Here is a 25,818-nt window from a genome sequence, read left to right on the forward strand (position 1 = left end):
ATCCGTCAAGTCCCAAGGGGAGGCTGTAGTGACTGTTTCAGCACCAAGTCCTGGACAAGGGAGCTCTGTCACACTGGAAAGAAAGTTGTCATGAACAAACTCAGGTCAGTCTCAGAAGTGTCCCATTCCCCCACAGCCACCTCATGCTCAGAATGTCCCACTCTGAGAACTCCAAAACACAGCTGTGCCCCTTGATCTAAATGCCCCCCACTTCGTGCCCTCAGGGTCTCACCATCAGGAGGTGTGAGACATTCATCAGAGCCCTGGGCACTGTTGCTGCCTGGGGAAGACACAACAGCAGGGTTATGGGGTGGGGGAGCCCCCCTCACACACTCCAGCCCACACCCAAGGGTCCCAGATGTCACCTCCCCAACACCCAGACTCACAGGCAGCCTTAGCATAGCTCTTCCTGCCTCTGCCTGTGGGAAGAAAACGTTCTGTGAGAAGTCAGGGGGAAGGTTGGGTCCTGTGAACCTAGAGGGGCCTCATATTATGAAGCACAGGGAAGGTTCCAGAACTGTGACTGAACACCCAGGGTAGGATCAGGAAAGACAGGGAGAGTCCACAGGCTGGGACTGGACCTATACCCCCATGGATGACTTTCCTCAGCAGGGACCTTCCCCTCTGACCTCTGACAGCTGGGAATCAGTCCCCATCATTAAACTCATCAGGTGATAATTGTGTCCTTCAGTTTCCTACAGGCCTCACCAAAGAGTCAGTGTTAGGAAACAGACCCCAGATGGACAAGCAGCCATGTGGGGACATGATGGCCATTAACCAGGCAGAGCACACTTCCACCTGGGCTTGACCCCCAGGGGGACAGGGAACCCAGCCCCACCCCTTGCCCACCTGAGCACTTCCTCCACATCACAGCTCCAGCAGCCACAGCTCCAAGGACACCCAGGGCAGCAGCAATTCCCATGATGGTGATGGTAGTCGGAAGAGGGGGGTCTGCAAGGGAAAGGTGAGAGGTCAACCCTACGCCGGACTCCTGACCCTGCTCAGGGACACCCTGAGGAGAGGCTCTGTGCCCACACCCCTCCTCACCCCATCTCAGGGTCAGGGGCTCAGGCATTGTCTGGTGCTGTGCATGGCATGTGTATCTCTGCTCCTCTCCAGGGGGCACGACCACAGCCGCCCACTTCTGGAAGGTCCCGTCCCCTGCAGGCCTGGTCTCCACAAGCTCCATGTCCTGGGTCAGGTCCTCCCCATCACGCTGCCAGGTCAGGGTGATGTCAGCAGGGTAGAAGCCCAGGGCCCAGCACTTCAGGGTGACCTCATGGTCAGAGATGGGGTGGTGGGTGACGTGTGTCTTTGGATGGTCTGAGGGGAGGGTGACAAAAATCAGGAACTCTGCATGGTCATGGGACACTCCAGCAGTGCCCATGTGACCACCCTGAGAGTGGACAGGACAGCGGGGGTGGGGGTAGGGAGTGCAACACCCAGACACCAGCCTGGAGAGAGGCTCCTGGGACAATCTATTTCCAGGAAAGTTCCAGAATCAGGATGAGAACCTAGGGTAGGAGTGTCCAGGTCTCTCAGGGGAGACACAGACTCATGTGGAGGTTGATGACTCAGCAAACCCAGAGACAGGCCTCCAGAGAGGGTCTCAGCCCCAGAACCAGGAGAGTGTCCTGGTGCCCCAGGTGCTGCAGGGTGTGGGGGACCTGGTGTGGAAAGTTTCAGGGAGCGGCTGGGTCCTTTACTGCCCTTTAGAGGAATGTCGGCCCGCGGGTGAGTCACAGAAGAAGGAAATGTGGGCAACTTCCCTCTCCCGAGCAGGAGGGACATTCTGACACTGCCCCATTTTTCTCCTCCTTCTCGGAAGCCGCCCCAGTTCACAGATCCCTTTGTCAGGGCGGCCCGCGCCCTGGTACCTGCTCGAAGGAGCACCTCCTTCCCCTTCTCCAGGAACAGTTGGAGCCGGCGCACACACGTGTCCTCCAGGAAGAACCTCCTGACGTCCGCATCGGGGACTTGCACCAACTCACGCCAGGTGTCCTGGGCCGCGGTCCAGAAGCGCAGGTCCTCGTTCAGGCCGATGAGGTCCGTGCCGTCGTAGGCGAACTGTGTGAACCCGCGGAGGAAGCTCCCGTCTGGCCCCAGGGTGCAGCCACTCATTGCCTGGAAGGTGTGAGACACTAACTCCTCTCCGAGGTCAGTCCTGCCCACTTAAGCTGCCCTCACCTGTCCAGTTCCCACCCACGGTGATTATACTTAAATTAAAAATCACCTCCGGCTGGTGTGGCTCAGTCGATTGACTGCGAATCACCCAGTTAGGGCCCATGCCTGGGCTGCAGGCCAGGACCCCAGTAGGAGGCGCGCGTGAGTCAACCACACATTCATGTTTCCCTCTCTTTCTGCCTCTCTTCCTCTCTCCAAAAACAAATAAATCTTTCAAAAATCTCCGGGAGCTCCTCCGGGAATGGGGCAGGACGAGCCCCACAGCCTCGAGGTGACGCCACCATGCGGGGACTCCCTGCGACTCGGCCTTGGGGATGGGGGTCGTGCCCGGACTCGGGAGGGCGTGGCTCACCATCGTCGCTCTGGTTGAAGTAGGCGCGCAGTTTGTTCAGGTTCCCTTCGTTAATCTGTGCGTTGTGGGCACAAAACCTTGACCGATGGTACCAATAGTACGGCTTTTCCTGCTCCGACCACGGCCGCTCGGAACACGGTGCCTGCGGCTCCGGCCTGCTACTCTCAGCGTCGCTGTCGAACCGTACGATCTCCGTGTCGTCCACGTAGCCCACGACGACGTACCGGGACTTCCCATGGCCCGGTCCGGACACGGCGGTGCTGATATATCTCAGGGTGTGAGTGTCTGCGGGGCGGGGAGGGCGCGAGCCCTGGGTCATCCGGTAGGGGCAGGGGGCGCGGGAGACAGAAAAGGGTCCAGAAATGGAAAGTGGGGTGGAAAGGGGAGGGGCAGGATTCGGCGGTCTGCGGTCTGGGTCCCGGCACGAGAGTCCACGCAGTGCTGGGTACCTACACCCCCGCCGGACCCCTCGCTCCTGCGCCGGAGTGGCTGTTCCCTCCCGACCCCGCACTCACCCGCCCTGGTCTCGGTCAGGGCCAGGGCCCGGAAGAGCAGCAGCAGCAGGGCTCGCGGTCCCATGACCCACACCCTGAGGCTTTGAGGAGAATGTATTCCTGTAGCCAGCACTTTCTACCCAGAGCACGGTGACGCTGATTGGCTCTTCTAGACTCCTGAAACCCAATGGGGGTGAGAACTGCGGAAGCGTCATGAGTATCCAGGAAGTAGGACCTGATGCAGGTTGTGAGAGGGTGAAAAAAAACCCGTGAGGAGCGGGTATGCAACGCTGAGCTTTAATTGCCCCAGACCCTCTCTGTCCTCACCTCAGGCTGAGGTCCTGAGAGCCACGCTGTTACATTACTCGAGTAACTGTTATACTGATGCAGGATTATTTGAAAGTTTGAAAGTAATGCACTGTTTCCCTAAGTCAGGGCCATCTCCCAGTGTTGATGCATTTAATGACACATCACCAAAAAAATCACGTTAGTTAACGTTACCGCAGACCCCACTGGAAAGGGTCGTCAGCTCTGGGAAGCTGTCTGGCTGCCCTGGGGAGACACACGTTTGCCCAAACCCTGGTTTTCCTCTGAGAGCTTCCATTCCATCCAGACAACAAGTGCTGTCAGGTGTCCACTGCCGGTTGACTTTCCTTGAGGGAGAAGCTCCCGTTCATTGGAGAGAGTGTTGGCCAGGTCACCTCACCTCAGTCATCACAGCTTCTGTGTCTCTCATTCTCTTTTGTGAACTTGCTGTTCCTTAAAGAAGAGGCCGACTCAGCCCTCACAGGTCACTTTCCTGGGCTCATGACACTTGGGAATGGAGCAGAAGTGTGTTTGTGTACTTTCCCGGTCCTCATGGGAGAGGTTTTGTTTTTTGTTCCCCATTTTCATTGAGGGCAGTTAAGAAATTCATCCATTTGTGCAATGAACTCAGGACATACTTATCTTCTTTTTAATTTTTTTTTTTTTACTGTTCAGTTACAGTTGATGTATAATATTGGGTTCTTGTGTACAACTCTGTGATCAGATGTTTATTTTACAAAGTCGTCCCCCCAATAAATCCAGTCCCCACCTGGCACCGTATGCAGTTATTACAATAATATTTTTTAAATATTTTATTTATTTATCTTTAGAGGGGAAGGAGAGAGGGAGAGAAACATCAATGTATGGTTGCCTTTCCTGCATCCCCTGCTGGGAGTTGGCCTGCAGGGAGTTGGCCTGCAGGGAACCGGCCTGCAACCCAGGCATGTACCCTGACTGGGAATCGAACCGCAGTCCTCTGGTTCGCAGGCCTGCGCTCAATCCACTGAGCTACACCAGCCAGGGCTATTATTGTTCCCAGTGTCCCAACTCTGTTCCCTGGGCTGCACTTACTCCCCAGTGTAACCCCCAGTGTGTACTTCTTAGTCCCTTCACCTTTTTCACCCAGCCCCGCTAATCCTCCTCGATCTGACGACCACCACTCTGTTCCCTGTGAGTCCCTGTCTGCTTGATTACTTTATTTTTTCATATTCCACATAGAAGTGCGGTCGGCTGGCGTCTGTCTTTCTCTGTCTGACTTGTTTCACTCAGCACCGTACCCTCCATCATGTCGTTGTGGCCAATGGAGCGATTTCCCTCTTTGTTTATGGCTGAGTCGTATCCCATTGTATATAGGCAGCTACTCTTCTTCATCCATTCGTCTATGGATGGACACTAGGTTGCCTCCATATGTTGGCTTTTGTAAATAAGGCTGCAGTGAACATATGGATGTGTATGTCTTTTCACTGTCGTGGTTTGGGTTTTCTTAAACACCCCGAAATGGGATGGCTGGGTCCTTCATGTCTCTTGCTATATAGCCCTTGTTTTAAAGTCTATTTGGCCTGGTATAGGTGTTGCTACCCCAGCTGTTTTTGTTTGTGTGTTTCCATTTTTATGAAGTATCCTTTTCCATCCCTGCGCTTCCTGTCTGTGTTTGTGTCTCCATCGGAATGGAGTCTCTTGTAGGCAGCACAAGTGAGGGTCTTGTTCTCTTATCTCCTCATCCACCACGTGTATTTCTACTAGAGCAAATCTTTCACTGCATTTAAAGTAATTGTTGAGCCCTGGCTGGTGTAGCTCAGTGGATTGAGCACAGGCCTGTGAACCAAAGGGTTGTTGGTTTGATTCCCAGTCAGGGCACATGCCTGGGTTGTGGGCCAAGACCCCATGAGGGGCGCTTGAGGGGCAACCACACACTGATGTTTCCCCCTGTTTCTCCTTCCATTCTCCACTCTAAAAATAAAAATAAAGTAAAAATCTCAAAGGAAAAAAGTAAAGATGGAATCCTGCCATCTGTGACACCATGGATGGACCCTGAGAATATCATGCTAAGCTGAACAAGTCAGAGAGAAACAATGAAGAACCTTATGATTTCCCTCACATGCTGGACATAGACCTGAAACTCAGGGACACAGACAGCAGTGTGGTGGTTCCCAGAGGGAAGGGGGCTGGGGGAGGAGGGGCCTCCTACCTGGTGAGGGAAGATGCTTTGACTTTGGGTGGTGGGCGCACAGTGCAATGTACAGACCCTGTACCGTACAAATGTGCACCTGAAACCTACAGGAACCTCTTAACCAGTGAACCCCAATAAGTTTATAAAAGGACATCTTAATAATTTAATAAAATACTCTAATAATTTAATTAGAAAACAACAGTAGATATAATAGCTACGAAAACAAAGAAACCACAAGTACCCCCAAAATACAGGCTGAGGACCAGACCCAGGCCTGAGTTCAGGCTGACGAGGCCACAGGAAGCCCTCACTGAGCACAGTCCTGGTGCCACCACAAGGCCTGGGTGACATTCAAGTCCCTGGGATCCCAGGTCCTGGTGAGAGAAGGTTCTCCTGAATTGGCAAAGACAAAGGAACAACAACGATGACCCAGGTGAAGAAGGACCAGGATGGGGTGGCCTCACCCCAACTCTGCTGGGACAGAACAGCCCCCAGGGGAGAGGACACAGGTCCTGCTGGGGAAGGTGACCTGGTGACCACCTCCTGACATGATGCTGATAAGAACACAGACACGTTCTGATGCTGGTTGCAGGAACAGCAGGCAGGGATCCTTCAAGTCCCAAGGGGAGGCTGCAGTGACTGTTTCAGCACCAAGTCCTGGACAAGGGAGCTCTGTCACACTGGAAAGAAAGTTGTCATGAACAAACTCAGGTCAGTCTCAGAAGTGTCCCATTCCCCCACAGCCACCTCATGCTCAGAATGTCCCACTCTGAGAATCCCCAAAACACAGCTGTGCCCCTTGATCTAAATGCCCCCCACTTCGTGCCCTCAGGGTCTCACCATCAGGAGGTGTGAGACACTTATCAGAGCCCTGGGCACTGTTGCTGCCCGGAGAAGACACAACAGCAGAGTTACGGGGTGGGGGAGCCCCCCTCACAGCCTCTAGCCCACATTCTCCCAAGGGTCCCAAATGTCACCTCCCCAACACCCAGACTTACAGGCAGCCTTAGCATAGCTCTTCCTGCCTTAGCATAGCTCTTCCTGCCTTAGCATAGCTCTTCCTGCCTCTGCCTGTGGGAAGAAAACATTCTGTGAGAAGTCAGGGGGAAGGCTGGATCCTGTGAACCTAGAGGAGCCTCATATTATGAAGCACAGGGAAGGTTCCAGAACTGTGACTGAACACCCAGGGTAGGATCAGGAAAGACAGGGAGAGTCCACAGGCTGGGACTGGACCTACACCCCCATGGACGTCTTTCCTCAGCAGGGTCCTTCCCCTCTGACCTCTGACACCTGGGAATCAGTCCCCATCATTAAACTCATCAGGTGATAAATGTGTCCTTCAGTTTCCCACAGGCCTCACCAAAAAGTCAGTGTTAGGAAACAGACCCCAGATGGACAAGCACCCGTGTGGGGACACAATGCCCATTAACCAGGCAGAGCACACTTCTACCTGGGCTTGACCCCCAGGGGGACAGGGAACCCAGCCCCACCCCTTGCCCACCTGAGCACTTCCTCCTCCACATCAGAGCTCCAGCAGCCACAGCTCCAAGGACACCCAGGGCAGCAGTGATGACCACGATGGTCATGGTGGTCTGAGGAGGGGGGTCTGTATTGGTCTGAGGAGGGGGGTCTGCGAGGGGAAAGTGAGAAGTCAGCCTCAGGCCTGAGTCCTGACCCTGCTCAGGGACACCCTGAGGAGAGGCTCTATGCCCACACCCCCTCCTCACCCCATCTCAGGGTCAGGGGCTCAGGCATTGTCTGGTGCTGTGCATGGCATGTGTATCTCTGCTCCTCTCCAGGGGACACGACCACAGCTGCCCACTTCTGGAAGGTCCCGTCCCCTGCAGGCCTGGTCTCCACAAGCTCCATGTCCTGGGTCAGGTCCTCCCCATCACGCTGCCAGGTCAGGGTGATGTCCGCAGGGTAGAAGCCCAGGGCCCAGCACTTCAGGATGACCTCATGGTCAGAGATGGGGTGGTGGGTGACGTGTGTCTTTGGAGGGTCTGAGGGGAGGACGACAAAAATCAGGAACTCTTGCATGGTCATGGGACACTCCAGCAGTGTTCGTGTGACCACCCTGAGAGTGGACAGGACAGCGGGGGTGGGGGTAGGGAGTGCAACACCCAGACACCAGCCTGGAGAGAGGCTCCTGGGACAATCTATTTCCAGGAAAGTTCCAGAATCTGGGTGAGATTCTGAGATTCTGGATACCTACACTCTTAGGGTAGGAGTGTCCAGGTCTCTCAGGTGAGACACAGACTCAGGTGGAGGCTGATGACTCAGCAAACCCAGAGTCAGGCCTCCAGAGAGGATCTGAGTCCCAGAACCAGGGAGAGTGTCCTGGTGCCCCAGGTCCTGCAGGGAGTGGGGGACCCACTGTGGGAAGTTTCAGGGAGCGGCTGGGTCCTTTACTGTCCTTTAGAGGAATCTGGGCCCGCGGGTGAGTCGCAGAAGAAAGAAATGTGGGGAACTTCCCTCTCCTGAGCAGGAGGGACATTCTGACACTGCCCCATTTTTCTCCTCCTTCTGGGAAGCCGCCCCAGTCCACAGATCCCTTCGTCAGGGCGGCCCACGCCCTGGTACCTGCTCGAAGGAGCACCTCCTTCCCCTTCTCCAGGAACAGTTGGAGCCAGCGCACACACGTGTCCTCCAGGATGAACCTCCTGACGTCCGCATCGGGGACTTGCACCAACTCACGCCAGGTGTCCTGGGCCGCGGTCCAGAAGCGCAGGTCCTCGTTCAGGCCGATGAGGTCCGTGCCGTCGTAGGCGAACTGTGTGAACCCGCGGAGGAAGCTCCCGTCTGGCCCCAGGGTGCAGCCACTCATTGCCTGGAAGGTGTGAGACACTAACTCCTCCCTGAGGTCAGTCCTGCCCACTTAAGCTGCCCTCACCTGTCCAGTTCCCACCCACGGTGATTATACTTAAATTAAAAATCACCTCCCGCTGGTGTGGCTCAGTCGATTGACTGCGAATCACCCAGTTAGGGCCCATGCCTGGGTTGCAGGCCAGGTCCCCAGTAGGAGGCGCGCGTGAGTCAACCACACATTCATGTTTCCCTCTCTTTCTGCCTCCCTCTCTCCAAAAACAAATAAATCTTTCAAAAATCTCCGGGAGCTCCTCCGGGAATGGAGCAGGACGAGCCCCACAGCCTCGAGGTGACGCCACCATGCGGGGACTCCCTGCGACTCGGCCCGACCTTGGGGATGGCGGTCCTGCCCGGACTCGGGAGGGCGTGGCTCACCATCGTCGCTCTGGTTGAAGTAGGCGCGCAGTTTGTTCAGGTTCCCTTCGTTAATCTGTGCGTTGTGGGCACAAAACCTTGACCGATGGTACCAATAGTACGGCTTTTCCTGCTCCGACCACGGCCGCTCGGAATACGGTGCCTGTGGCTCCGGCCTGCTACTCGCAGCGTCGCTGTCGAACCGTACGACCTCCGTGTCGTCCACGTAGCCCACGACGACGTACCGGGACTTCCCATGGCCCGGTCCGGACACGGCGGTGCTGATATATCTCAGGGTGTGAGTGTCTGCGGGGCGGGGAGGGCGCGCGCCCTGGGTCATCCGGTAGGGGCAGGGGGCGCGGGAGACAGAAAAGGGTCCAGAAATGGAAAGTGGGGTGGAAAGGGGAGGGGCAGGATTCGGCGGTCTGCGGTCTGGGTCCCGGCACTAGAGTCCACGCAGTGCTGGGTACCTACACCCCCGCCGGACCCCTCGCTCCTGCCCCGGAGTGGCTGTTCCCTCCCGACCCCGCACTCACCCGCCCTGGTCTCGGTCAGGGCCAGGGCCCGGAAGAGCAGCAGCAGTAGGACTAGCGGACCCATGACCCACACCCTGAGGCTTTGGGGAGAATGTATTCCAGTAGCCAGCACTTTCTACCCAGAGCACGGTGACGCTGATTGGCTCTTCTAGACTCCTGAAACCCAATGGGGGTGAGAACTGTGGAAGCGTCATGAGTATCCAGGATGTAGGACCTGATGCAGGTTGTGAGAGGGTGGAAAAAAAAAAAAAAAAAAAAAAACCCGTGCGGAGCGGGTATGCAACGCCCAGCTTTAACTGCCCCAGACTCTCTCTGTCCTCACCTCAGGCTGAGGTCCTGAGAGCCACGCTGTTACATTACTCGAGTAACTCTTATACTGATGCAGGATTATTTGAAAGTTTGAAAGTAATGCACTGTTTCCCTAAGTCAGGGCCATCTCCCAGTGTTGATGCATTTAATGACACATCACCAAAAAAATCACGTTAGTTAACGTTACCGCAGACCCCACTGGAAAGGGTCGTCAGCTCTGGGAAGCTGTCTGGCTGCCCTGGGGAGACACACGTTTGCCCAAACCCTGGTTTTCCTCTGAGAGCTTCCATTCCATCCAGACAACAAGTGCTGTCAGGTGTCCACTGCCCGTTGACTTTCCTTGAGGGAGAAGCTCCCGTTCATTGGAGAGAGTGTTGGCCAGGTCACCTCACCTCAGTCATCACAGCTTCTGTGTCTCTCATTCTCTTATGTGAACTTGCTGTTCCTTAAAGAAGAGGCCGACTCAGCCCTCACAGGTCACTTTCCTGGGCTCATGACACTTGGGAATGGAGCAGAAGTGTGTTTGTGTACTTTCCCGGTCCTCATGGGAGAGGTTTTGTTTTTTGTTCCCCATTTTCATTGAGGGCAGTTAAGAAATTCATCCATTTGTGCAATGAACTCAGGACATACTTATCTTCTTTTTAATTTTTTTTTTTTTACTGTTCAGTTACAGTTGATGTATAATATTGGGTTCTTGTGTACAACTCTGTGATCAGATGTTTATTTTACAAAGTCGTCCCCCCAATAAATCCAGTCCCCACCTGGCACCGTATGCAGTTATTACAATAATATTTTTTAAATATTTTATTTATTTATCTTTAGAGGGGAAGGAGAGAGGGAGAGAAACATCAATGTATGGTTGCCTTTCCTGCATCCCCTGCTGGGAGTTGGCCTGCAGGGAGTTGGCCTGCAGGGAACCGGCCTGCAACCCAGGCATGTACCCTGACTGGGAATCGAACCGCAGTCCTCTGGTTCGCAGGCCTGCGCTCAATCCACTGAGCTACACCAGCCAGGGCTATTATTGTTCCCAGTGTCCCAACTCTGTTCCCTGGGCTGCACTTACTCCCCAGTGTAACCCCCAGTGTGTACTTCTTAGTCCCTTCACCTTTTTCACCCAGCCCCGCTAATCCTCCTCGATCTGACGACCACCACTCTGTTCCCTGTGAGTCCCTGTCTGCTTGATTACTTTATTTTTTCATATTCCACATAGAAGTGCGGTCGGCTGGCGTCTGTCTTTCTCTGTCTGACTTGTTTCACTCAGCACCGTACCCTCCATCATGTCGTTGTGGCCAATGGAGCGATTTCCCTCTTTGTTTATGGCTGAGTCGTATCCCATTGTATATAGGCAGCTACTCTTCTTCATCCATTCGTCTATGGATGGACACTAGGTTGCCTCCATATGTTGGCTTTTGTAAATAAGGCTGCAGTGAACATATGGATGTGTATGTCTTTTCACTGTCGTGGTTTGGGTTTTCTTAAACACCCCGAAATGGGATGGCTGGGTCCTTCATGTCTCTTGCTATATAGCCCTTGTTTTAAAGTCTATTTGGCCTGGTATAGGTGTTGCTACCCCAGCTGTTTTTGTTTGTGTGTTTCCATTTTTATGAAGTATCCTTTTCCATCCCTGCGCTTCCTGTCTGTGTTTGTGTCTCCATCGGAATGGAGTCTCTTGTAGACAGCAAAAGTGAGGGTCTTGTTCTCTTATCTCCTCATCCACCACGTGTATTTCTACTAGAGCAAATCTTTCACTGCATTTAAAGTAATTGTTGAGCCTTGGCTGGTGTAGCTCAGTGGATTGAGCACAGGCCTGTGAACCACATGATTGTGGTTCAATTCCCAGTCAGGGCACATGCCTGGGTTGCGGGCCAGTTCCCAGCAGGGGACTCATGAGAGGCAACCATACATTGATATTTCTCTCCTTCTCTCCTTCCCTTCCCCTCTAAAGATAAATAAATAAAATCGTAAAAAACATTGAAAAATAAAGTAATTGTTGATCGGTGTGTATTTATTGTCATTTTTACCATTCATATTTTTACACGTATTTTTCTTAAAGAAGACCATTTAACATTTCTTGTAATACTGGTTTGGGCGTGAGGAACTGTTTTATAGTTTTCTCATCAGGGAAACTCTTTATCTGACATTCAATTCTAAACAGTAGCCTTGCTGGGTGGAGTAGTTGGGGCGGTAGGTCCTTGATCTTTATCGCTTTGACAGTCATTTGCCAATCTCCAGTGGCCTGAAAAGTGTTTGTGTGGAGTCAGTTGGCAGTCTTATGGGAGCTCCGGTGTAGGTAACTAACTGATATTATCTCGATGCTTTTAAGATTCTCTTTGTCTTTAACCTTTGCCGTTTTAATTATGACGTGTCTCAGTGTGGGCCTCTTGTTTGGGACTCTGCACTTCTTGGACTTGCACGTTTATCTTTTTCACTAAGTGGGGAACTTTGAAGTTATCATTTTTTCAAATCGGGTTTCAGTTCCTCGCCCTCTCTTCTCTTCCTGGCACCGCAACGTTGATCATTTTTTCAAATCGGGTTTCAGTTCCTCGCCCTCTCTTCTCTTCCTGGCACCGCAACGTTGGCGGGCTTGAAGTTGTCCCAGAGGCTCCTTATGCTGTCCTCACTTTTTGGGTGGTGGTTGGGGGTTTTTTTGGTCATCTGATTGGATGTTTTCTGCTTTTGTATCTTCCAAATTGCTGATTCAGTCCCGTGCTTCTTCTAATCTTCAGTGTTTCCCTGTAATGCAATTTTTTTTTTCTGATTCTCACCCGGTGAATTTTTCCATTGTTTTTAGAGAGAGAGAGAGAGGAAGGGGTGGAGGGAGAAATGTTGATGTGAGAGAGAAAAATTCATCAGTTGCCTCCCATCGTGCCCTGAACAGAGATTGATACCACTCCTAGGCGTGTGCCCTGAACAGGAATTGCCCTCGCAAACGTTTCGTGAACGGGACGTCGTTACAACAGAGCTGCCTGGGCTGGACCATCTCGTTTTTCTCTTGAAATTGAAGGTGTCCTGACCGGTGTGGCTCAGTGGGTTGCAAATATCCCAGAAACAGAAGTGTCACTGGGTCAATTCCCTATCAGGGCACACGCCTGGTCCCCCAGAAGCAGCCTATCTCGATGTTTATCTTGTGCATCTTTGTTTCTCTCCCTCCCTTTCCCTGTCTCTAAAAATAAATAAAATTTTTAAAAATATATATTGCTGGTAAGCCACACCACCCACAAAATATCGACTAAATATTTAGTCATAAAATACAAAGTCTCAGATGATAGTTAATTTTTTAAATTAACAATAAAATAAATTTTAATAATGGTATGTACATCACGATTTAAACATAACGCTATTGATCAATTAAGAGACTACAGTACAGCATAAGCCTAACATTTAGCCAAAAGCTTTGTGTGACTCCCTTTATTGTGGTATTTTATTTGGTGGTCTCCACCTGGACCCAGACCTGAAATATCTCCCCCGTACGTCTGTGTTCAGATGTCAAAATGGTGAGTCATCTACCCAGAACTTAGAATACACTGGTTGACTGATCCCTCACTGTAGGACACCTCCCTGCTCTGGTGACAGTGTCTTCACTGATGTGTCCCCAGCCCCCTGCTGGGCTGTGGCAGCCACAGCATGCCCTGCAGTCACGCTGCCATCGATGCCCCCCCCCACTGCCCCACGGTGCTGCCCCCTAAATCTGCAGGGGCCTCTGCCCTGTGCATCCCCGAGTTTGCACTGGGGCCCCCACTGGAGAGAAGGGCGGGGGAGACGGCGGCCGAGCAGAGCAGAATCGCAGCAGGAAGGAATCTGAGAGGAGACCTCACAGGCCCCTGCTCTCTGCTGCTTCCAGGACCCGGTTCCTCTGAGGAGGGTGGGAAAAGGCGGGAGAAGGATCAGGCCCAGGGAGGCAAGAGCGGGGTGAGTCTGACACTTCACCTCTGGACACCACGGATTCCTGAGTCAGGGGCCGCCCTGGCCATGTGGGGACCACGACAGGCAAAGTGACTCCTGTGGCTGTGAGATGGGGACACCCAGAGGAGGATGAGATGAAAACTCATACACAAGAACTACTCAGGCACAGGAAAACACGAAATACTGCCCTTTGTGACAACATGGATGGACCGTGAGAATGTCATGCTAAGTGAAGTAAGTTGGCCAGAAAAAGCTCAGAACCACATGATGTCAGTCACGTGTGGGACATAAATCTGAAACTCAGGGACACAGACACCAGTGTGGTGGTTCCCAGAGGGAAGGGGGTTCAGAGAGGAGGGGCCTCGTACCTGGTGAGGGAGGATGGTTTGACTTTGGGTGGTGGGCACACAGTGCAATGTGCAGATTCTGTATCAATGTACCCCTGAAACCTACAGGAACCTCTTAACCAGTGCACCCCAATAAATTTAAAAAGAGCACACCCCGATAATTGTACAAAAATACTCCAATTCTTTTATTTTTAAAAAGCCAGAATGACTACAGTGTCTATAAAAACCAAGAAACCACAAGTTGCCAAAACACAGGGGCTGTGGGCCAGACCCAGGCCTGAGCCCAGGCTGACGCGGCCACAGGAAGCCCTCACTGCGCGCAGTCCTGGAGCCACAACCAGGCCCGGGTCCAGCCTCGGCAGGACTCAGGGTCCCCCAAGGATGGACGGCGCAGGCGACGAATGAAGAGTCAGACACCCGAGTGGATGCCAGAGAACAGCCAGCCTCTGTGGGTCTGACCGCACTCGCAGAGTTTGATTTAGGCTTTATTTTTATAGCGATTGTTACACATTAAAGGAACAGGTGTGTGGCATGATTGGTTAAGCAGAAGAAACCAATACAGAGGTAACCAGGAAAAGTACAGGAAGTTCCATAGATTCAGTTATGTGAAACAAAGGTTGTTTTGACCAGGAGAGCCATTAACCACACAATTAGAAATAGCTGTATGTTGCCCTGGCTGGTGTAGCTCAGTGGTTGAATGCGGGCCTGTGAACCACAGGATCCCGGTTCGATTCCCAATCAGGGCACGAGCCTGGGTTGCAGGCCAGTTCCTGGTTCCTGGCAGAGGATGCACGAGAGGCAACCATACATTGATATTTCTCTCTCTCTCTCTCCTTCCCTTCCCCTCTAAGATAAATAAAATCTTTAAAAAAAAGAAACAGCTGCATGTACATAGTTTTCAATGTCTTTTTTTTTAAAGATTTTATTTATTTTTTTGAGAGAGAAGGGAAGGAGAAAGAGAGGGAGAGACACACGTCAATGTGTGGTTGTCTCTTATGTGACCTCCTTGGGATCTGGTCCAGAACGCAGGCATGTGCCCTGACTGGGAATCAAACCAACAACCCTTTGGTTCTCAGGCCAGCACTCAATCCACTGAGCCACGCCTTCCAGGGCTAAATGTCTTATTGTTGAATAGATGTTTATTAAAGTTCTTAGAACTTGGCACAGGTCAAAAGGATACACTAGACTGAGCAGTGGTTATAGGAAATTCATTATAAGGCCTTTGTGGTATTTAACTTAACTGTCTTCTTGTTTAGAATTTTACTTTATATACTTTGGACTCTGACTCCTTAGTCATTGTTTCTTTGTGCTTAGTTTGTAATAGCGAACCAGCTTCTGCTGCTTCTTTGTCTAATTCCATTGATACATATTCCTGCCCAACGCAGACGAGGGGCTGTGACTCCATCAACTTTTAGATGCAGAAGGGCTGCCCCATTGGGGGAGACTTTTGTTCTATGGCCAAGAAACCACTGTGTACAAGTTCACTGGATTTCTGCGGATCATTGGCCCCGAAGTACAGGTGTTTAAAAATCCCACCACCTATTAATCGCAGACAAATAGGCAGGGAGAGATAGACAGGAAGTCCAGCCACAGTTGCCTCTACTGTTCAGATGCATCTCATCCGTCCCGACTGTGTCAAGGGGCGGCTGCTGGCCGGCTCCCGACAGGTGGCCTCACCTCAACTCTGCCAGGGTAGGACCGTCCCCAGGGGAGAGGACTCCGGTGCCCACAGACTCACTCCAATGCCTGTTATAGAAACTGCAGTGAGGGGCCTTTAAAGTCCCAAGGGGAGGCTGCAGTGACTCTTTTACAAGCGCCATAGAAAGCAGCTCTGTCGTACTGGAATAGAAAGGTGTTATGAACAAATTCAGGTCAGTCTCAGAAGTGTCACATTCTCCCACAGCCACCACATACCCAGAATGTCCCACTTCGAAAATCCCCCAAAACACAGCTATGCCCCTTGGTCCCAATGCCTCCCACTTCCTGCCCTCAAGGTCTCACCGTTAGAAGCTGTAAGATGTATCAGAGCTCCAGGAACTGTCGCTGTCTGGGGAAGACACAACAGCAGAGTTACGGGGTGGGGGTGGGGGAGCCCCCCTCACGGACTCCAGCCCACACTCTCCCAAGGGTCCCAGACGTCACCTCCCCAACACCCAGACTTACAGGCAGCCTGAGTGTAGGTCTTCTTGTCTCTGCCTGTGAGAAGAAAACGTTCTGTGAGAAGTCAGGGGGAAAGCTGGGTCCCGTGACCCTAAAGGAGCCCCACATTCCTGAAGCACAGGGAAGGTTCCAGAACTGTGACTGAACACCCAGGGTAGGATCAGAAAATATGGGGAAGTACATGTGTGGGGACTGGACCAACTGCCTGTCTGGACGTCTGTCCTCAGCAGGGACCTCCTGCTATGATTATGACAGCTGGGAATCAGTCCCCATCACTAGAATTTTCAGATAATAAATGTGTCCCTCACTTTCCCACAGGCCTCACTAAAGAGTCAGTGTTAGGAAATAGGCCCCAGATGGACAAGCACCCGTGTGGGGACACGATGCCCATTAACCAGGCAGAGCACACCTCCACCTTGGCTTGACCCCCAGGGGGACAGGGAACTCAGCCCCACCCCTTGCCCACCTGAGCACTTCCTCCTCCACATCACAGCTCCAGCAGCCACAGCTCCAAGGACACTCAGGGCAGCAGTCATGCCCACGATGATCATGGTGATCTGAGGAGGGGGGTCTGTGGTGGTCTCTGAAGAGGGATGAGAGTAAGGTGAGAGGTCAGCCTCAGGCCTGAGTCCTGACCCTGCTCAGGGACACCCTGAGGAGAGGCTCTGTGCCCACACCCCCTCCTCACCCCATCTCAGGGTCAGGGGCTCAGGCAGCCCCTGGTGCTGCACATGGCACGTGTATCTCTGCTCCTCTCCAGGGGGCACGGCCACAGCTGCCCACTTCTGGAAGGTCCCGTCCCCTGCAGGCCTGGTCTCCACAAGCTCCATGTCCTGGGTCAGGTCCTCCCCATCACGCTGCCAGGTCAGGGTGATGTCAGCAGGGTAGAAGCCCAGGGCCCAGCACCTCAGGGTGACCTCATGGTCAGAGATGGGGTGGTGGGTGACGTGTGTCTTTGGAGGGTCTGAGGGGAGGGTGAGAAAATTCAGGAACTCTGCACGGTCATGGGACACTCCAGCAGTGCTTATGTGACCACCCTGAGAGTGGACACAGGACATGGGGGGTGGGGGAAGGGAGTGCACCACCCAGACACCAGCCTGGAGAGAGGCATCTGAGATAACCTCCTATTTCCTTCTAATGGTCTGGACTCAGGGGTAGGAGTGTCCAGGTCTCTCAGGGGAGATGCAAACTCAGGTGGAGGCTGAATGACTCAGAAAACCTGGAGTCAGGCCTCCATAGGGGGTCTGGGTCAGAGAACCAGGAAGAGGGTCCCGGTGCCCCAGGTGAACTGCTGTGGGTGTTTCAGGGAGGCGCAGGGACCCTTACTGTCCTCTAGAGAAAGTTGGGTCCGTGGGTGAGTCACAGAATAAGGAAATCTGGGGGGCTGTTTCTTCTCCCGAGCAGGAGGGACATTCTGTCACTGCCCCATTCCCCTCCTTCTGCTTGTAGGAAGCCGCCCCAGCCCACAGATCCCCTCCTCGGGGAGGCCCGCGCCATGGTACCTGCTCTTTGCAGCGTCTCCTTCCCCTTCAGGAGCAGCTGGAGCCGGTGCACACACGTGTGCTCCAGGAAGAACCTCCTGCCCTCTGCGTCAGGGACCTGCACCAAGGTGCTCCCGGTGACCTGGTGCACTTTGGAGGCTGGGGTCCAGGAGCGCAGGTCCTCCTTCAGGGCCACGTAGTCGGTGCCGTCGTAGGCGAAGTGACTGAACCCGCGGAGGAAGTGCCCGTCCGACCCCACCACGCAACCGGTCATTTCCTGGAGGATGTGAGACCCTGACCCCACCAGCCGCTAAGGTCATCACCGCACTACATAGCCCCACCATTTCCACGCCCCAGCCTGGGGGTATTGCATAGACCGAGAGACCAGGGGCGACCCCGGTCCGTCTGTGGAGATGGGCCTGTACCCGGCCCCGGGCGCGCCTGCTCACCGTCCTCGCTCTGGTTGTAGTGGGCACACAGCTTGTTCAGGCTCGCTCTGCTCATCCGCTGTTGTTGCTTCATTTCCACCGTCTGGTCCTCCCAAAAATCTGGGTCCTCCTGCTCCACCCACGCCTCCTCCAAGCACCGCACCCGCGGCTCCACCTTCGGGTTCACGGCGTCGCTGTTGAACCGCAGGATCTCCTTGTTGTTCACGTAGCCGACGACGACGTACCGGTTCTTCCTGGGGCCCGGTTCGTACACGGCGGTGTGCAAATAACTCAGGCTGTGGGGGCCTGGGGGCGGGGAGGACGTGCGTCTCGGGGTCGCTGTGGGGCCTGTAGGGGCAGGGGGCCGCGGAGCTGGGGGTGGGGCGCGGAGAAGGAAACCGGGGGTTGTGGAGAGGAGGGGGCGGGGCCGGGGCGCGGGAGTTGGGGTCCGGGGTGGGGGGGTGGCTGGGTTACCGCCGTCCCCGTCCCGCGCCCCCTGCCGGGTCCGCTCGCTCCTGCCCCGCAGAGGCCGTGCCCTCCTGACCCCGCACTCACCGGACCGGGTCACGGTCAGGGTCCCGGCTCCGGAGAGCAGCAGCAGGAGCATGATCTGCACCATCACCAGCAATCGGGAGTCACGGGAGACTGAGTTCGGGGTCTCAGGGAGGCCTTAGAGAGGAGGAGCCACCCTGCCAATCACCGAGCAGAGTCAGGAATTTGGGGTTTTTTTCACCCAACAACTCAGATTGGTTCTCTCACAGGGAGAACTCCCCACCTCTTTCCTGGTGGAGGGCCAGCTCTGCTTCCTGTTTGCGGCTTAAAGTGGAAGGGGTTGAGGACCCACGTTTAACTAGTTACGCTCCTCATTCCGCTGACTCTTTACTGACCTCTCATCACACTCAACACGTCTCGGACAGTTGTTTGGCTTCGTAGGAATCGTCCTGCTCTCTGCACCCGATATCGCGGTAACTCGGTGTGACCGCCTTAACCCTGCGACTGTTACCCCCGTTACAGCATGAAGACAGTTGTGTTGTGCTGACTGACCACCTGCGGGTTCCCAGGAGTGATGTACGGGAATCTCCTCCTGATGCTGCTGCTTTAGTTTGGTTCCAGAGGGATCTCATCTGAGGGGTGACCAGGGACATCACTGAGGGATATGCAGTAACTTCCGTGGTGGGAGCTTCCATAACTGAAATCCGCCCACCGAGCTGAACTCACTGCTCTAACGCGGGCTTGTCTCCTGGACGAACATCCAGTAGCCAGTGTTCACACGGAGGTGTGTGTGCACTCAGACAACTGACTGTGGGCTGGTGGGGAAGTGCAGAGGCCTCCTCACTTCCTCAGGGCAGCTCACAAAGAAATGGAAAACGGGCTGCAGATTTATTAGATGCCACACCGGACCTCAAACAATGGGCCATTATCAAAATTCCGGGGCATTCTGAAGCGGCCACCATGGAAGGGAAAGGAAGTCATTTTGCCGACACCGAAGCTAGGCAGGTGGCATCGAACTGACACATTATCCAGACCCAAGAATGTTCTATTAAATCAGTAGAAGTTTATCCTTTACAGTTTTAACTGTCAGCTGTGGAGGGAGAAAAGAGGCCCAGCAGCCACAGTCTTGTGGCTGCATGTCTGTGAAACAGGAGAAATATCAACATGTCCCCATTTCCAAAACTGTTGCATTCCTGTTGGCAGAGGCACCATCCTGAACACCCCGGAACAGATATGTCTGTAAACACCCCAGCCTCATTGCATCCTGGACGCTTGTGGGAGGCCCTATGGAATCGCCAAGGTCTAGGTCATTTGGGGGTTACCATGGCCCATTTAACTGTGGATGGGAAAGTCAACATGTCTGGGTCCAATCACTGCACCCCAGCTGCTCCCTGGCCATGGCTGGCCGATGGCCACAGCATCCTGATGTTCCAACCCCACCCGCCCTGGAAAGGAAATAAAAGTGGGTACTTGCAGGCTTAGGGGCTGGCCTTGGCGTTCAGGGACAAGCTGAACTTGCAGTCAACGAAGAGCGCCATTTGTTAGAAAAGACCCTTTTATCTAAAGTGGGTCCTGCGGAGGGCCTGACTGCTGTTCCAGAGGCAGGAAAAGGGTGGAAGTGGCGCAGAAGGACAGTGAGGGCTGACTCCACAGACTGTGCAAACTCCGGCCCAGACCCAGCAGTGGGACCTGCGGGCTCCGGAACTCCACAGGCCTGCTGTCCGCGTGGATGGAGACGCGGTCCGAAGTAGCTACGAAACTGTGACCATTGGAGGGGGAGCAGGAGCCCAGGCCAGACAGTTACGGGGTTCCCAAAATATGGACATTTCTCCTGAAAATTACTGTCAGTATGTTGGATATCCTAGTAATGACATTTTTTCTAAGTTAACCTATAAGAATATTTAAGATACATTTTAAGGTTATGTATATTTTAATTTATTTTTAGAGAGAGGGGAAGGGAGGGAGAAAGAGAGGGGGAGAGACATTAGGGTCTGGTTGCCTCTCATGTGTCCCCCACCGGGAACCTGGCCCCCGACCCAGGCATGTGCCTTGACTGGAAATCAAACCAGTGACCCTTTGGTTTGCAGGCCAGCACTCCATCCACCGAGCCCCATCAGACAGGGCTAAATTAAAATAACTTTTTAGTTTAGTTTTTCTTTTCTTAATTTTTTTCCACCAGCATATATTCCCTGAACACAATTTCCCACCTGCAAACCTTGACCTCACTCCCGAAATTATCACATTGTTGTCTGTGTCCATGACTTCAATTGCCTTAAGTTTAATTACAGTTGCCATACAAAATTACATTATTTTCAGCTGTAAAACCCCATGATTAGACATTTATACAGCGTATTAAGCACTCTTTGTGATAAACCCAGGACCCATCTGACACCATACCTACTCACTACAATATTACTCCCTACGTTCCCTGTGCTATGCTTCACATTGACTAAGAAATGTCCAGGGCTCCTGGCTGGTGTAGCTCAGTGGATTGAGCGCAGTCCTGAGAACCACACAATCGGGGTTCGATTCCCAGTCAGGGCACATGCCTGGGTTGCAGGCCAATTCCCAGCAGGGGACTCATGAGAGGCAACCATATATTGATATTTCATTCCTTCCTTCCCCCTCTAAAGATAAATAAATAAAATATTTAAAAAAAATATCCAGGGCTGACACAGGACAAGCACCATATTTTTGCAGACTTGGGTGGAAGTTAATAGAGGGGCTGAGGAGGGTGAGTGTGGACGTGGTGAAGGGCACAGCAGGACAGTCTCAGAGCATCTCCCTGTCAATTCCTGATGAAGGAGAAACACCAAATGGTGACTGTATGTTCGGGAGACCTGACTCTCACAAACCTGATGAGTCACCAGGATGAACGTCCCCACTGTCAGGACAAGGAAATGTCGTGTCCAGTCCCTGTTCTCTCCTCTTGCACAGTCCTGGCTTTACTGGTGGCCATATCACTGCCCACCGTTCTAAATGTCATTCTCATAGCATCCCCCCCACACCTAGGTCTCCAGCCCAGACATGTCTCCTCGAGGTCCCCACACTCATCTGTCCAACCTGACTCCTCACTGGTGTGTCTAACGGACGTCTCACCTTGACCTTCTCCTCAGCTGAACCCTTGAAGTGTCCACCCCTCCCCTCCACGTGCCCCTGCCAGACTCTCCCCATCTCTGCGGAGAGAACCCCGTCTTTTTGTTGGCACAGCATGAATGTGGGGTGTCCATCTCGACTCTCGTCACTGGTGTCGGTTACAGAGACAGCAGTCAGGGATCCTTAAAGTCCCCAGGGGAGGCTGGAATGACTATTGAAGCACCACATCCCGTAGAAAGCAGCTTCGTCACGCTGGAACAGAAAGTGACTGTGAAATGCACTTTACCTTCCTTCACTTCCAGTCTGCGCGTGTGTCTGTCCTTCAGACCGAGTCTCCTGTGGACACGACCAGTGAGGGCTTGTTGTCCGACTTAGAGCAGTTAATGTATTTTCATTGACAATAAATCTTGATCGACATGTATTTATTGCCATTTCATTATGCGTATTTTCATTTTCTTCTTCTTGTTGTTCTTAAAGAAGACCCTTTAACATGGTTTGGTGGTGATGAAGTCCCTTGGCTTTTTCTGGTCTGGGGGGCGCTTTATTATCCTTGCATTTTATTTGTCCTTCTTAAATTCAGTATCTAAAATATTTACACCTCAGCCCTGGCTGGTGTGGCTCAGTGGATTGAGCAATGGTCTTGGAAGCAAAGACTTTCTGGTTCAATTCCCAGCCAGGGCCAATGCCTGGGTTGCTGGCCAGGTCCCCAGTTTGGGGGTGTATGAGAGGCAACCAGCCACTGATGTTTCCCTCTCTTTCTCCCTCCCTTCTCCTCTCCCTAAAATTAAAAAGAAATTTACAACTCAGACAAAACGTAAAGAATATTAAAAAACAATTTGAAAAAAAATAAATGCATAGGGTAAACAATTACATTCGTAATAAATGCATGTAACCAAAAATGAAATGCAGAATAAGAAAAGTAGGAATAAAATAAAAATCCATCAGTTTGGAAAAGATAAATGAAAATGATGAGTGTATCAGCCAGAGGGTGGGAACACATTCTGTATTAAAGGTTGAAGGGATTGAAAACCTCGACAAAACTCCTAAAGGATGTTTTTGTAAAAGGTCAAAGCAATGTAAATGTGGCTACTTTTAAAAAAATATATTTTATTGATTATGCTGTTGCAGTTGTCCCATTTCCCCTGCTTCACTCCCCTCCACTCTGCACACCCTCTCCCACCCACATTCCCCCCTTTAGTTCATGTCCGTGTGTCATACTTATAAGTCCTTTAGCTTCTACATTTTCTATACAATTCTTGTCCTCCCCCTGTCTGTTTTCTACCTACTGTCTATGCTACTTGTTCTCTGTACCTTCTCCCCCCTTCTCCCCCTCCCACTCCCCTGTTGCTAAACCTCCATGTGTTCTTCATTTCTATGGTTCTGTTCCTATTCTAGTTCTTTGCTTAGTTTCTTTCTGGTTTTGTTTTAGGTGAGGTTATTAATACTTGTGAGTTTGCTGTCCTTTCACTGTTCATATTTTTCGTCTTCTTTTTCTTATATAAGTCCCTTTAGCATTTCATATAATAAGGGCTTGGTGATGATGAACTCCTTGAACTTGACCTTATCTGAGAAGCACTTTATCTGTCCTTCCACTCTAAATGAAAGCTTTGCTGGATAAAGCAATCTTGGCTGTAGGTCTTTGGATTTCATGACTTGGAATACTTCTTTCCAGCCCCTCCTTGCCTGTAAGGTCTCTTTTGAGAAATCCGCTGACAGTCTGATGGGAACTCCTTTGTAGGTGACTGTCCCCTTATCCCTTGCTGCTTCTAGAATTCTCTCCTTCATTTTCATCTTGGCTAATGTAATTATGATGTGCCTTGGTGTGCTCCTTCTTGGGTCCAACTTCTTTGGGACTCTCTGAGCTTCCTGGACTTCCTGGAAGTCTATTTCCTTTGCCAGACTGGGGAAGTTCTCCTTTATTATTTGTTCAAATAAGTTTTCCACTGGTGGCTGTTTTCCCCCTTCTGGTACCCCTATAATTCGGATGTTGGAACATCCAAAAGATGTTTCTGGAGGTTCCTAAGCCTCTCCTCTCTTTCTTGGATTCCTGTTTCTTCCTTCTTTTCTGGTTGGATGTTTCTTTCTTCCTTCTGGTTCACTCCATTTTATGAGTGAACCGTAAAATGATGCACTGGTTCACTCCATTTAATTTGAGTCCCAGTTTCCTTCCCATCACTACTGGGTCCCTGTCCACTTTCCTTGCACAAAATTGGTTCTGGGTGCCGCTGAGGCTTTATATAGCAGAACCACCCTGACGCTGATTGGCTGCTCCAGAATTTGTTCACCCAATGGCATCCTGAGCAGAATCCAGAGTTTCTTACCCCCCCACCCCCCACCCTCTCCCCCGGGAACTTTGACGGGTCCCCTCACCGAGAACTCCCCTCCCCTCCCTGAAGGAGGGTCAGCTCTGCTTCATCTTTGCTGCTTAGAGAGGAAGGGGTTCAGGTCACACGTTCAAGTATTTATGTTCCTAATCTCCTTGACTCCTTACTGTCCCCTCACCGCGCTCAACACGTCTGTGACACTTGTTGGTTCCTTAGGAAGAGTCCTGCAAGTGGGTCATCTAGGGTTTCTATCCATTGTCCACATGTGGCCCCTCGCTGGGAAATAAAATGCTCACCACCTGACGTCTAGTCTTCCGTCACCACCGATGTGACCCCCTGTCCTGTATTGTCCTCCCCCACTTCATGTGGTGACCACGACAGCGTTGGCTGTGACTCTGAGGTCCATTTTGTTTGCTTTGTGAATTTGTTTATTGCTCTTTGTTTTATGCTCCACGTATGAGTGGAATCATACAATTTTTATCTTTTCCCATCTGACTTATTTCCCTTAATAATACCTTTGGCCCATCCATGCTGTCATAAATGGCAAGATGGCATTCTCTTTTACCGCCCCCTAGTGTCCACGGTGCGAATGCACCACAGCGTCTTTATCCACTCACCTACCGATGGGCACCCAGGCTGCTTCCAGAGCTTGGCTGTTGTGAATACCGCTGCAATGGACAGAGGGGTGCGTATATTCTTTCAGTGTTTTGGATTTCTTCAGGTAAATACCCAGAAGTAGGAGCGCTGGGTCAACAGGTGGTTCCATGAGCATTGTTCTGAGGGACCTCCACACCGTTTTCCCCAGGGGCTGCACCAGTCTGCATTCCCACCCACAGTGCACGAGGGTTCCCTTTTCCCCACCTCCTGGCCAGCCCTGGTTTGTGGCTTTACTGAAGGTGGATTTTCCGACAGATATGAAGTGATACCTCATGTAAAGTGATACCTCAAGTAAAACTGAGGTTTTCAGTTTTACTTGAGGATTTTCTGACAGACATGAAAGTGATGCCTCAAGTAAAACTGTGGTTTTAATTTGCATGTGTCTTAGCGTCACACTGAGCAGTTTTTCACGTGCATTAGCCATCTGGAAGCCTTCTGGAAGTCCTCTGTTAGCCATCTGTGTCTGTTCCGGTCCTCTGCCCACTGGTTTTTCAATGCTCACCTGAGCATATGTGTGTTGATTTTAGAGACAGAAGAAAGGAGAAAGTGAGAGAGAGTGAGAGAGAAAGGGAAACGGTGATGTGAGAGAAGTACATGAATCCGTTGCCTCTCGTCCGACCCCCCAGCAGGAGTAGAACCCTCAGCCTTCTGGTGTACCCGAGGGGGCTCCAACCCACTGAGCCTCTGGGCCAGGGCTGCCCATTTTCAAGGGAGACTGTTTCATCTCCCCCTTCACTGTGGGCATCTTTGGGTGTGAGGTGGGTCTCCTATAGGCAGCATATTGGGTTCTGCTTTAACCTATTCATCTCCTTTGTGCCTTTTGGTCTCAAGTTCAGTCCATGTCCATTCAGGTGATTGTTGACCTACGAGGACTCTCTCCAGACATTTTACTTTGGTTTCTGGTCGCCTTGTGCCTCCAGGGTTTACTTTCCCCACGTTCCCCCTGTTAGTTCACTCTGGTGGCTCTCTGCCTCCGTGGCCTGAAGGTCATGTCTACCCTCACGTTCTCTGCTGGCTGGAGGGGGCATTACAGGCAGGTTGCACTGGGGACCATGGCTAATTCCCTTGGACGCCCTCTCCCGCCTGTTCTGATGAGTGGGTCTCACAGACAGGCTTCTGCAGGGAGCATCCCATTGTCTGACTCGTCTCTTTCAGAGGTGTCCTCACTCCACCACGATGCTGACACCCCACCCTCTGTCCCCCACTGCACACATCAGCCCATGTGCTGCACCTGCAGCCCCATCCAACACCCCCCCCCCCAAGAATCTGGGAGTTTTGCTCCAAGGAGAACCTGTGTGGTGGTAGCTGAGCAACACAGAAACCCTGCTGTGATGAAGGGGGGAACCGGAGGCAAAGG

At 52.3% G+C, this 25,818-nt stretch overlaps 1 protein-coding gene across 5 annotated transcripts in view; it reads right to left on the minus strand.

The window, feature by feature from the left end:
• The window catches only part of LOC118978542 (patr class I histocompatibility antigen, A-2 alpha chain-like), a 68,083-nt gene extending 49,584 nt beyond the window's left edge, over positions 1 to 18,499 (minus strand). The window contains exons 1-8 of one of the 5 annotated variants that reach the window (XM_037034023.1): positions 3,052 to 3,158; positions 2,537 to 2,821; positions 1,878 to 2,141; positions 1,048 to 1,323; positions 850 to 951; positions 387 to 419; positions 233 to 280; positions 54 to 73 (exon numbers count right to left, since the gene is read on the minus strand). In XM_037034023.1, the coding sequence (XP_036889918.1) occupies positions 69 to 73; positions 233 to 280; positions 387 to 419; positions 850 to 951; positions 1,048 to 1,323; positions 1,878 to 2,141; positions 2,537 to 2,821; positions 3,052 to 3,115 (1,077 nt within the window). In that variant the 5' untranslated portion in view covers positions 3,116 to 3,158 and the 3' untranslated portion in view covers positions 54 to 68. Of the gene's footprint in view, positions 1 to 53; positions 74 to 232; positions 281 to 386; positions 420 to 849; positions 952 to 1,047; positions 1,324 to 1,877; positions 2,142 to 2,536; positions 2,822 to 3,051; positions 3,159 to 5,674; positions 6,187 to 6,504; positions 6,578 to 7,007; positions 7,137 to 7,233; positions 7,510 to 8,089; positions 8,354 to 8,749; positions 9,035 to 9,264; positions 9,383 to 15,986; positions 16,020 to 16,449; positions 16,555 to 16,671; positions 16,948 to 17,485; positions 17,759 to 17,913; positions 18,199 to 18,447 lie in introns of those variants that run through there. The other 4 variants (XM_037034025.1, XM_037034022.1, XM_037034024.1 and 1 more) reach the window with 4 other exon arrangements.
• Between the last annotated feature and the right edge of the window lie 7,319 nt (positions 18,500 to 25,818).

The sequence above is a fragment of the Sturnira hondurensis genome, unplaced genomic scaffold (assembly GCF_014824575.4).
Source record: "Sturnira hondurensis isolate 20B ecotype Veracruz unplaced genomic scaffold, ASM1482457v3 Scaffold0021955, whole genome shotgun sequence".
Classification (NCBI taxonomy): domain Eukaryota; kingdom Metazoa; phylum Chordata; class Mammalia; order Chiroptera; family Phyllostomidae; genus Sturnira; species Sturnira hondurensis.